The sequence below is a fragment of the Musa acuminata genome, chromosome BXJ3-5 (genome assembly GCF_036884655.1).
Source record: "Musa acuminata AAA Group cultivar baxijiao chromosome BXJ3-5, Cavendish_Baxijiao_AAA, whole genome shotgun sequence".
NCBI lineage: Eukaryota > Viridiplantae > Streptophyta > Magnoliopsida > Zingiberales > Musaceae > Musa > Musa acuminata.
In genome coordinates, this window is record NC_088353.1 from 37,533,876 (window position 1) to 37,547,500 (window position 13,625).

The following is a 13,625-nucleotide window of genomic DNA, read 5'->3' on the forward strand; positions in this document are numbered from 1 at the left end:
CGAAAATTGTTTTTCTCGACTTAGAACCTTCTATAGATAGAAGATCGCCACTTGGATCTTCTCTTACGATTTTTCTCGACGAGGTTTCTGTATTACTAATGTCGAGCATGCTCGACAAGAATAAAATAGTATGACAACTTGCATAGTGATTAGAAAAAGATTAGAAGGGATAAATTTATTAGGATATAAAATGTGACAGGCACCATTGACTAATTTTAATCCAAGTTTACTGACTAAGATCGACAAGTGAGGTTTTGATTATTTATTATATCAAATATCAATCTCCATAACTGATCCATGTAATGAAATGAATGAAAAGAAAAGATTAATGGCGAGGAAGACTTGTTTCAGCTCAGCCAACCCAATCACAGTCAAGCCTGAGTCAAACCTTTTGTTCCATAGAATTAATGGCGAGTTCAGGCGTTCGACCGTCGCCATCTGCTAAGCCTATTCATCATGTGTCACTCCGCGAATTCTGCACAGTAACATTCACTATACTCTCGAAGGTTGACTTTCTCGATGACGGCACTGCATCATCGACGGCAACGACATGCACATCAAAGAGAAGAGAGGAGGTCAACTCATCCTCGCAAGGAATCATGTTGTATCACTGGATGATTGACTCCTATATCAGTTCGACCATATGCTACATATACGAAACTACTGACTGCATCGACCGGCGTTATATGAATAGCTACCTACGCTACAATTGCCTGTCTAGGAAAATTCATGTGAGAGATGAGCTAAAGAAGAACTTTTTTTGTCGTTAATTTTGTATTTCTCATCACATCAAAAATTAAAAAGCTACTCATTTCTATCTATCGAAATGATTTTGGGCATAGAACTTCGCAATCGACTTTATAATAATAAGACAGAAGACTCATTTTCATAGTGAAATTCTACACGCACAATTAATCATCTTCCTATTTCTTAGATGGTAGATCAGATCATCTCTTCCATACTTCCCCCAAATAGCGACGGATGCAAGACTCCTCCTCCTTCACTGGAGTCCACATTTATCTCAATCAAAGGCCTTTTTATGTCCCACAGAATGGTTGATTCATTGTGGCAGCCCAATATGTGTGGCATTTAAGCATCATTCGGTCTTGTTGGAACATTTCTTATGTATCAAGTTTAATTCATTATTTTGAAACCATTTGATGTAGGCGTCAATCAAAGAGATTCTTATGTTGTGCTACGTGATATGCCTCTGGTCTTAACTTCAATGTGCAGGCACTATGTCATGCAAATCAATTTATGTATGACGTTGAGAAGTCCACGGTGTGTAAATTTGTTCTGCGTAGTAAAGTAAACCCATGGAAGAAAAAGGATAACCTCTGTATATATATATATATATATATATATATATATATATATATATATATATATATCGTTATATCAGAAATAATTATTTGCCTACCCAGAGCTAACCTACTAAACCAAACTGGATAGTTTACGATGTCTTTGTATTATTTTCTGAACTGATTACTATGTTTTTGCTCCGATATCAAAAATACTATTATCTCATTCAAACACATTTTAGTTCATCAGTTTGTTTATCATTCATGTAGAATGAATGAAAATTAATATTAAAAATATAACAATACTTTAATATTACATAATTGATAATTTGATCTCAGGTGGTCGACACATCGATCGGTGTCAATTTAATTTCCAACATACGTGATTGACACCCGGGGATTATCTAAATGTTATCAACCACATCGTATATATCGCATATTTCTTTTAATATAATATAATTCTAACTTAGTAGAGGAATATACGCAATCGTCCCCGATATCAATATATATCTACGAGGATAACAATCCCAAAGCCACGTTATAAAAGGTTCCCTCCGGTGTATTCTAAAACACACAACATAACTTTTGCTTAGTGCTCTTCATCGCTCTTGACTCATAGTTGGCACCACAACTTGTAAACTAACTTAATATTGAAGGGGTTTTATTTGGTAAGCTCATGATATAGTTTTATATAATTTAATATTTTCTAGATTCGTTCATTTTTAACACCAACAACAGCCAAACATGGAATAGGATCTCGATTAGTTTCAAATCAGCATCAATTTCAGATAATTAGATTTCAACTTAATAATTTGACACTAAAAAGAGAGTCATTTCTAACATATCTTAAGAAAAACATGATTGACCCTCTTGGGCAAACTCAGAAGAGTCTACTCCCTCAAGTCCTACATTCGAATTTGTAGGAAATCCCATCATTCTTGAATCTACTATTTGTCATCTTATTCCCTTATGTGATAAATCCTGTGTCAATCAATAATCCAATCCATTCCTTCCCTACCATTATAATCCTAGTTGAAGCACACTACGATCTGTGTCAACAAGTTCAAGCTTTGGTGGACGTAGTCCAAATTCCTTTCCTCTCATAATTGCTCCTCCACAACCCCCTACACCCACTCCAAGTGCAATCGTGGAGGAGGCAACAAGATATCGAGGGACATGAGGAGTCGATCATCCAATCAATTGAACTCTTGTTCGAAGTCCACAATCACTTGTTCGAGATGGATCAACGTCTCGAGGATATTAGGAAAACTTCAAAGTAAGCAAAGCAACCCAAGCCAGATCTATATTTCTTATATTTTTTATAAGAAGCATACAGGAAGAACCCATCCCACTAGGGTTTTGTGTCCCTTCGTTTCGCTAGAGACATACGATAGAAACTCATACCCATCGAAACATATCGAGACTTTCACCATGAAAATGACACTCTATATGACTACTAACTCCATTATTTATTGGAGTTTCCTAACCACATTGCGGTAAGCAACGTGAAAATGATTCGCCAAGCTACCTATGGACTCAATTTTTTTACTCATTTAGTTGGCCAAAGAATTTAAATTAAATTTCATCAATTACAAGCTCTCAAAGAAGCCAACAACCTCCTTGCCAACTAGGTTCAACTAGGAGGTGCAATTGGTTTTAGATCTTAAACCATCTATCCTCATAATCATATATATCAATAGGCTACATCTATCTAGATTCTTCTAACCTATGGTTATCAAATCACCCGTTATATACTTCAAATTATGCAAAGGAAGAATCATCTTCAAGGCCAACTTATGCAAAACAACCAAGAAATGAAAGGCCAAGAAGGGACCAAACTCCTCCTCATAAAGAATTCACTCCCTTAAATATGTCTCACATAATAGTTTTTATTAAAACAAGAGCAAATAGTATTCTATGTACTCCTTAGTCATTTTAAGCTTACTAGTAAGAAGGGATCGATCAAAATATTATAAATTTTAAAAAAATTATGATCATGACATAAAGGATTATTATGATATAAAACAATAAATCAAGGAGTTCATTCGCGGATATTTAGATCATTATTTGGCCCAAATGCAAGATAAATCACCTTAACCACAAGACCTAATTGAATGCCAGGTGTATATGATAGTCGGTGACCCTATTTTTAGGGGAGACAATAGCTCAATGCAAAAGACATACAAAACTGCAAGGGAAGAGGCATATGCTATATGGTGATCTAGCCATCAGTTAAAAAAAAAGCAATCTAAGGCATAGGCTACTTCGTTATCCTATGGATTGTCAACACACTTGTCAATAGAATCCTTATCAACATTGGGGGCTCAATTGGTATCTTGTACTTTGATACCTCCTAAAAAATTAGACTGATATCAAAGTAGTAGTTGTTGACCACCTCGACCTTTTCCGAGTTCATCAAAGACTTAATCATCTTCTTTAGGACAATTAACCTTTTTATCACCTTTGGGTCAAGAAATTACTCAAGAACAATCGAGACAAAGTTTTTGGTTATAGGTGTTCTCTTAGCTTACAACGTTATTATTGTAGGTCTGATACTCAACTGACTTTGGGCTATCATCTCTACTTATGCATGACAATAAAGTTATTAACTAGAATTATAATCAGTGAATGTTGGGAAATCATGGATTGACATCTCGTAAAAAAAAAAAGTCACATTTTCCAAAGTTAAGTACTTGATCATTGTACAACAATTGGTACACAAGAAAATCATAAAATAAAAAAAAACACAAATTATATGAAAAGTGTTACTTAGGGAGATCGTATATACTTGAAATTTTTATATCTAATACAGATGATGAAGGAAAACTCGCGTACTCCTCTTTAGTGGTGATTCACATAGTAGATATAACAACGACACTCCTTAGATCATTGCGGGATATCCCTCTCCACGTGCACCATAAGGCTACCAGAGCTAAGGAGGAGAGGACGTTGAGGAGAATAAAAGGGGCGACCTGTCATGGACTTAGCTGGTTTTGCCTAAGTCGTGCAGCACCTTTACGTGTCTATCCACAAAGATCAGCCTTCCCGAAACCTCCCATTGTCCCTTAGGACCTACAAAAGAGAAAATGGGTTAGAGAAAGTGCCTCATTCGGGATCCATAAGCAAACATTTTCGAAAACACTTCATAGACAATGTAAATTACCAATAGACTTTACAAGCTTTGAACAGTTGCACAACAAAGCGTCAAAATAGTCAACTACAGACTGAATATCTCTCATAAGTGTTCACATGACATAACATTTATTTACAAGCCTAAGAAGGCCACCAAACCCAACTAAAATGGGGTTGTTAAACCTTCGACCGTCCCTCTATATGCTATGCAAACTATGAACAAATAGAAAGACACGAATATACATAAGTATTGCATCAAACATCTCGTTAAGAACTTTGTCCATGACATTCTCTCCCATTTATTCCTTCGACGTCCTCGTTAAAGCTTTTCCCGACACTATAACTCCTCGCCTTTGCTGAGTCTTCAATCTTCTACTCCAGTTGCAATGCATCTCTTAGCTCCTAGCTGCTCTCCACTACTATTTTTGAGTAGTCAAACCTTTGATCTGTCATGCTACTTCAACTCGCCAATGACTCTAACTCTAGTGTGGGATTGGCTGAGTTGTGTTGATCCATGTTAGTTCTTGCGAATCTTCCAGATGAAGGAAAAAACCATCTTTACTATGTGTCAGTCTCTCAAATGCCTCATGCTGCTTGAACTAGGTGATGCTTATTAGAGCTTTAACGAGTATCGCCTCGTAAACTTCTGAAGTTTTGGGTCATTCCTCCATAAAATTTGTCCATCGACTCTTCTTTCACTTAGTTGTCACTTCCAAGTAGATTCGCATCACTTCTGCTTTCGATTGACATTCTATTAGGAAATGAAGTGGATAATCTACTCTCAATAGCATTGATTACCATTGGTGAGGATTTGACAACTATTATCTTCTAATATCTTCGAAGAGTCTTTGAACCTATGTAGAGCTCCTCTCCTGGATAGATAAGAGAATTGGGGTACTCGGTTTTGTTCATTCTCTTAAGAGTTGAGAAGGCAATGGTTACTTAACTTCATCCACCTCCTCAAGGATTGTACTTCATGCATCGAGCTGGTTACTAACCTTTACCTGCTCTTTGCTCACACTTTTGAAGCACTCGAAGTGTTTGCACTCCATACATTGAGTTAGCTACTGTGATTCACCTTCTCAATGCCATCGAACTTTTGAAATGCAGGAAGTTTGCACCTCAACTTGGAGTAAGTCTCTAATAGTTTTGGTTGCTTTTGGGATTGTACCGTCTTCTTCATTAACCCGGTCGCCTACTCCACTTAGTAGCAAAGTACAACACTGCGTACTATCTGCTTCATTCCTTGGTCGTGCACTCTTGCATGACTTGAAGTTCTTCACTTTCAACTATCTTGATGAGAATCTCATTGACACCGGTCTTACGAAGTTTCTTGGCCTCTGCCCTTCAACTTTGTCTTAGTACTTAGAGTTTGCCTCTGCATGCTCCACCTTCTCAGCCCTTTTCATGACCAAGCGCTCTCCCTCCATAAGAGCATAGGATCAATGACTTTCGCGGAAGTCCCGCCTCTACGGTACCATAGCGCCGCCATGCCTATGGCCCTACTATCCGTCGCCTCGCATCTACATCTCTTTTCTTCATGATTAGTAGATATGTCTATGTGGCACTCCTCTGAGTCCACCTCCATTCTAACTGATGCTTGATTTTGGGTAGCTAAGTCCCTTTAGACTCGTCGTCGCTTCTTCGTCCCTTTCGACCCCCTGCTTCAACACCTCTGTGTTCTCCAAGTAGCTCCCTTTGGATGATGGAAGACAGACTACAACTCTCATGCATGGCCTCTGCCATCACGTTGTAGGGTTTGCACCGATTCTGTTCTCCTTAGCTTCCTTGGTAGTAACGTTCACTTACTCGACCTTGTCCTCTGACTTGTTGGGCTCCCTTAAACGAATATAGGCTCTAGAGTAGTCCAACTCTTCAGCTGTTTCGATCATACCTCTGCATGATCAAGTCCCTCCCATGGGACTCACTGGTACTTGCATTCGAACTTTTCCATTAGTGGTACATAGCCCTCATATGCTGATGACCAATGCTTTCATCTGATGCAAAATTTGATGCACGCACGGAAGACCCGTCTCTGCGGTACCATGGCCTTCACTCCTTGAATTAATAGCCCTTCTTGCTGTCGTGTTGTTCACCGAAGTGGAGCTCCTAATAGCTCCCGATCATACCTCCGTATGATATAGTCCCTCACGGGACAATGTCGTGTGTATCACATTGCCATGAACTGTTTCACCATAATCCGCTGCACCATGTCGCCTTCTGGTGACATCTCTATTACATTTTGATCCTTGTGGGATGAACTCGAATTGTGATACCTCTATGTGTGGCCTCTACCAATACATCGCAGGGTCTCTTCCACCTTCAATTTTGTTCGCTTCTTTGGCAATTGACCTTCATCCGCTTACTCTTGGGTCACACCTAAATGAAGCACTGCTCTAGGATAGTGCGTCGGCTAGTAGTTCCCGAAGTCTACCGACTTCGCTGTAATTAGTGCACCATTGTTTGGATCATGAGTCTCTACCCCTACTAGTACAATCTCCACTATGCACCGCTTCCTTTATGGCAACTTGAATGGTAACATTATGGTATATTCTTCAAGAGTACCCACCTCCGCGTCCTCTTACCCCATGCCAAGGCCTTCCGAACCTAACTTCGCCTCCGCAAGTTGAGTCACCTTAGTTCCTCCATCAAATGCTTCTCCAAGATAATGTGCATGTGTCCAAAATCTCCCTTCGTCTTTGGCACCATGCAAGATGAGTCTTCTCCATCAGAATGAAGGACCCATGAAACAACATGATCATGCTCTTGCCTCTACAAAAGTTCATGTCCTTGACCTCTGTCCAAGGAAACCTTTGTGCCTCCGCTCCATGTTCCATCTTCTATGCCGGCTCACTTTATGCGGCTTGGGTACTTCGCCAAGTTACACTCAAGTTGCTTCACTCCTCATTTTGCATTGAGTTGATGGTGGCCCTCATGCCCACCATTCCACGGGTCAGCCCTCTCTTGAGTCTGATCTCCATATTAACTCCAAGTGTGCCCTCATTTGTGTTGCTTTGGGTCGCTCCCCCACTTGATCTCGCAATGCATCCACCAATGCATTCTCTCAAGTGAGATCATGCGATGACTCCTCATCGCTCGCTTGGTCTGTTGAGCTTCGTGGCATTGTTGTTTTTGATATACTACTCCTCAACATATGCGGTCGGTTGTACATTATTCTCCCTCTAGAGAGCTGGGACTTATTCCTCTTGGATATTTATCCCGTTAGAGCAATATCTCTCTTCGTTTCCTTCTCTCTAAAAGTTTCGGAGACCACCATCCCCTTGGACTACTCCGCCTTGCTGAACAAACTATGCATTGTTCTACCTCCTGCAAATGCACTTGCTAGATTACGACTCCATGTCAATACAGACCCTCTCAACACCCCTCAAGGCCTAGCAATATGATGAACTCACTACACACTTCAGCCTCCTATGGACGCATCCTTCTCATGCTGAAGAGAAAGTTTCAATGCTCCATGACACTGAGTTTTGATCGCCTTGGGATGGCCACGAATACTCCATTGTTCGCATATAAGCCATTGCATGGGTACCAAATTCTTTGAGTTAGCAACTCTCCTCACCTTCGTGAGCTTTGCACAACTCTTTCGGTTGCTGAGCAACTCATTCCACCTTGCATGGTCTCATCCTTTACCAATCGTCTCGCTTGCCTTGAGCATCATCAAGTATAGTTGTTAACGTTGAGCCATAGCTCGAACTTAGCCATCCCAACATTTGTGCACTATGTATTCTTCTAAGCTTGCTTGTTCTCGTGGTGCCTCTTATGCGAAGGGTTGGCCATTCCTCTGAATGTCAATTTCAGATGCTCGCTTCTCCGAGCGACTCCTTTTCCCTACATCTCCATGCTCGTTTTCCCCCAAACGATCGTACGTGTGCTGACTGCCGTCAATGTAGCCCCGCTAGGTCCCCCACATGTATATGTCAAGTGTTTTTATGAGTGCTTGTCTCACTCTGATACAATCTTTCATGGACTTAGATGGTTTTGCCTAAGTCATGTGGCACCCTTGCGTGTCCGTCCGCAAAAGTCAACCTCCCAGAAACCTCCCATGGTCCCTTAGGACCTACAAAAGAGAAAACGGGTTTGAGAAATCACCTCACTTAGGATCCACAAGCAAACATTTTTGAAAACACCTCATAGACAATGCAAATTACAAATAGACTTTACAAGCTCTGAACGGTTGCACAACAAAGGGTCAAAATAGTCCACTATGGACCAAATATCTCTCACAAGTGTCCACATGATACAACATTTATTTACAAGCCTATGAAGGCCACTAAACCCAACTAAAATAGGGTTGCTAAGCCTTCGACCATTCCTCTATATGTTGTGCAAAGCATTAACAAATAAAAAGACACGGACATACATAAGTATTACATCAAACATCCTGTTTAGAACTTTGTCTGTAATAGACCACCATAAGTTCTAACCTATGAACCATGAGGTTCCTCCTATTTATAGAGGTGCATATAGTTTAACCCTTAATAGATCCTATCCTTATTAGATATTGGATCTCTATCCAATTACATAATTTTATTATATCTCATCCATAGGATCCAAACTAGGGGCTCCGTGGATATCTGATATCTACATCTCTACTTATTGCAACATTTACCACATGTATGTGACCCTCTAGACTCGATATTGAGCTAGTCGTGAGTCGCTTCTGTCATAACTCCTTCTAACTTAGAACTCCTTCTAATATATTAAACTATTATGATTATTATCTTCATAACAATTCACTTGACTCATCAACTATGAACGTATTAAGCCACTATATCATAGTCCCCAAACGATACAAGGGATCTAATCCATTGGACTTGTATGTCCTTAGTTATCATGTATCTATAGTCCCTCATCCATCTAATATTTCAGATATTGTATATTGGGTATGGTAACGTTAGGCCCATACAGAATCCTGTTTAAGTCTCGCTCTAATCGGATTCTCCCGAAGAACTTCTTCTCTTTGAATTTGAACCACTTTGGCCAGGGATTTTGTCTGAGCATGCATACATAAAATATTCCTCTTATGATCCTAAGGGTGGATGATCATCTGTTGATACTCAATTATCTTCATAAGGTTAGCTGTCATTCCCAAGAACCGACTATACCAGATTTGAAACTTCCAAACTTGTAAGTCTTGTTAGGAAATCTGAGATGACATCACATGTGTAATAAAAGAATAGAAAACAAAAATCTTAGAATTTTTCATAGAAAATATTTTATTATTATTGTGCGAAGATTAGTGTATAAAAACCCACGAAAACGAAAACTATGTGTATAAAAAAGATGTGTTACCTAGAGATATTATATATCCCTGAAAACCTATAAATCCGTGGGAGAGGATAAAGGGTGTCAACTATTCTCATCTCTAGTGGTGATCCACATGGAAGGGACTACGAAGACCCTTCTCAAATCGATATTCAAATCTCCTTATTACATGCACCACGTAATCAGGAAGGGGTTATGCCTTTTTGCTGTCCACACGCCCCAAACAAGGATTGCTATCTGAAGAGGAGAGAGTGAGGAGAATAAAATTGACAACTAAAAAGTGTCTGGCCTATGACCCTTTAGTTCCCTCCTATTTATAGAGGCTCCCTATCAACTTAACCATAATGGATCATACTCTATTGGGTACGAGATCTTCATCTAACTACCCAAGCATATTATATTAGTGGATCTCTACCCAATAATCTCTAATTGGCTTTTATTGGATATCATCTATAGGATCCAATAACTTAGGAGCTTTTTGAATATCCAATAAGATAAGGGCTCCAACGGGTATCTCATATTCGAAACTCTACTTGTAACAACACCTACCATATGTGTGTAACCCTCTAGGCCTACTATCAAGCTAGTAATGAGTCATACTTGTCATAACTCTTTCTGACTTAGTGAATTATTATCTTCATAATAATTCACTTGACTTATCGATTGTAGATATATTATGCCACTACATCGTAGTCCCCAAATGATATAGGGGAATCCAATCCATTGGACCTATCTATCCTTAGTTATTATGTATCTAGTATCTTATCTATCTAACATCTTAAATATCATATATCGGGCATGGTGCTATCAGACCCATACAATTTCTACTCGAGTCTCGCTCTAATCAGATTGTCTTGGAGAACTCTTTCTCTCTCAATCTGAATAACCTTGGCTAGGGGATTTGTTTGAGTAAAAATATATGAGATATTTCTCTAATGACACCAAGAGTGGATGATCCTCTTTCGATACTTAATAACCCTCGTAAGGTTGACTATCACTCTCGATAATCGGTTATGTTAGATCTGGAACTTCCAAGTCCATAAGTTTGGTATCAAAGAGTAAATGACTCATATGTGACATCTTTAATGTCTTAAGTCTAAGGACCAGATACACAATGATGGAATAATTGTCTGACAATGAGGTATCATCAACCATTCAGCATTCCGTGAGCAGATCAATCGGTGAACTCATTATCCAATAAACACCTGCACAGTATCCCTAATGTCCCTACATAATTGATTATGAGACCAGCTGCCTCTATCATATGAATGGGTATACGACACACCAGTCTATCTGATTATCTTGATGTCTCTCTCAAGTGACCTATGACCGAGATTATTTAGGGTTTATGTTTAAAGGTGAATCAGTCTCAGTATTGTGATTTCATCATGATCTGATTCTTATTGCACATATTCATAGACATCACGGTACATGCAATATGCAATATAAAGTAAGAAAAATATCAAATAAAGAATAAGCAAAAAGAGTGTGTATCATATCACATATGTCATTACTCACGTGATTGGCTTGTAGGGCACCTATGACTAGTAACCTCCCACTTGACTTAGAGCTAATCACCTACATGTCTAATCCCTATTAGATCTATGTGATGCTCAAAGATAATTTGAGACACTAGTTTTGTCAGGGGATGTGCGATGTTATCTTCATATGAAACTCTTTTCACTACTACATCTCCTCAAGTTATAATCTCTTTGATCAGGTGGAACCTCTTTAAAACTTGCTTAGAATTCTAATGAGACCTGAATACATTCGCTTGAGCAATCACCCTATTGTTGTCGCAATATAAGAGAATCAACTCTTTATTGCTCGGCATGACTCCCAAATCTATGATGAACTTCATCCAAACTCCATTCTTTGTTGCCTTTGTCGCAGTAATGTACTCTGCTTTTATGGTCGAGTTAGCAGTAATATTTTGCTTGGAACTCTTCTAGCATACTGCTCCTCCATTCAGGGTGAACACATACCCTGAATTAGACTTGTTATCATCGATATCGGATTGGAAACTATAGTCCGCGTTGCCCTTAACTCTGATGTCACTTCCTCCGTATACCAGTAAAAGATTTTTAGTCTTTCTCAAGTACTTAAGGATACAATTTGCTGCTTTCTAATGCTCCAAGTTTGGACCCGTCTAATACTTGCTCATGATACATAGAACATGTATTATATCAAGCCTGGTACAAAGCATATCATAGATAATATACTATATTGTTGAGGTATAGAGTATCCTATTCATGTTTGCCCTTTTTTTTAGGAGTCTTTAGGGACATACTCCTAAAAAACGATATCTCATGTTTCATTGGTATGAGACATTTCTTGAAATTTTTCATACCAAACCTTTTGACAATGGTGTCTATATACCTAGACTAGGACAAACCAAGCATTCTCTTGGATCTATCTCTATAGATCTGAATCCCTAAGATTTAAAATACTTCCTTTAATTCCTTCATAGAGAAATCTCCATATAGCTAAGCTTTTATTATGGAGAACATTCCTACATCGTTCTTAATGATCAAGATGTCATCCACATATAATACCAAAAAGGTGATAGTGCTCTCACTTACCTTCCTATACATATAAGGCTCATCTTCGTTCTTAACGAAGTCATAAGATTTGATAGTCTCATCAAATCTTATGTTCCAAACTTTGAAATGCTTGTTTTAGTCAATAGATGAATCTAAGCGATCTGCATATTTTATCTGAACTTTTTTGATACGAATCTTTCAGGCTGTATCATATATATTTTTTCTTCGAGGTTGCCGAAGAACATAGTTTTTACATACATCTGTCATATCTCATAATCATAGTGTACTGCAATAACCAATAGAATTCGGATGGATTTTAGCATGGCTACGAGTACTACGTAATAAGATAACAAACCAACCCTAAACACTACCTCCAAAGGCCTATTCAATCATGTGTCACCCAAGTAACTCTATGTACTATACTAGTTGTCACCTCACACTAGTCTACGGAGCTAGAAAACCTCATAAATTAATTGTCTGGATGGTTTGTTTCTAGATAATTTTACTCCTGCATACAATCTATATTTATAAACCTAAAACGACTATCAATCTACATTTATAAACTTAAAATGACGATAAAACTTAACCAAGATTACTCTAAGCTCTCTATATGTTATGCAAAGCATAAATAAAATAAAAAATATATAAATACTACATCAAACACCTGTTTAAAGTTTTTTATGTGATAGTATAATGATAAAATACTATTTCATTCAAAAATACTATAATAATATTTAAAAAAAATAGAGGACATGAAAAAATATCAAAGTGTGAGGTTTCCTTGAAATGGCTTAAATAAAAAAAATATTGTTAAATTAAAAAAGCGGTGCAGTAAATGGTAAAATTGTAATTTCCCGCTGTTGACTTTTCAAAAGAATCTGCTTGCGCTTATCGTTAAAAAAAAAACACAGATTCGCGGCCTTATTATTATATTGAAAAATCTATTGCCCTGTGGGCCTCACACCAAACAGCGGCAGCCGCCTGCTCTGCGCATTCCCGCATTGTCGATCCCGTGCGGTACGATACGATCCACTCGCACACGAATCTTAACATGCTATGATCCGTCCTCCGTGTGCGCTGCGGCGCATGGAATACGACACGAGGGAAACCCACCGTTGTCTCTCCCTCTCCGCCTCGGCTGTTCTCATTCTTTGCCATCCCCCAAAGCTATTCCTTCCAACTCCAGATGCGTACCTTTAACCGTCCGATCCCTCATTGCCCGACCCAATCCATCCCATTTTTCCTGGCGGCGGCTGTGGCAACCGTGAGGAGAACACTTTGAGCAGAGGCAGGGGGAGGTTCCCGCCGTAATAGGACGAGCGGCGGAGCAGATGTGGGGGTCGGGGCTGAACCTGGTGACGAC

The 13,625-nt window shown here is 38.9% G+C and overlaps 1 protein-coding gene across 1 annotated transcript in view; it reads left to right on the forward strand.

The window, feature by feature from the left end:
• The first annotated feature begins 13,365 nt into the window (after window positions 1–13,365).
• The window catches only part of LOC135638476 (putative RING-H2 finger protein ATL69), a 2,929-nt gene continuing 2,669 nt past the window's right edge, over window positions 13,366–13,625 (forward strand). The window contains exon 1 of the mRNA XM_065151594.1: window positions 13,366–13,625. This exon is cut by the window's right edge and continues 130 nt beyond it. Within this exon, the coding sequence (XP_065007666.1) occupies window positions 13,594–13,625 (32 nt within the window). The 5' untranslated portion in view covers window positions 13,366–13,593.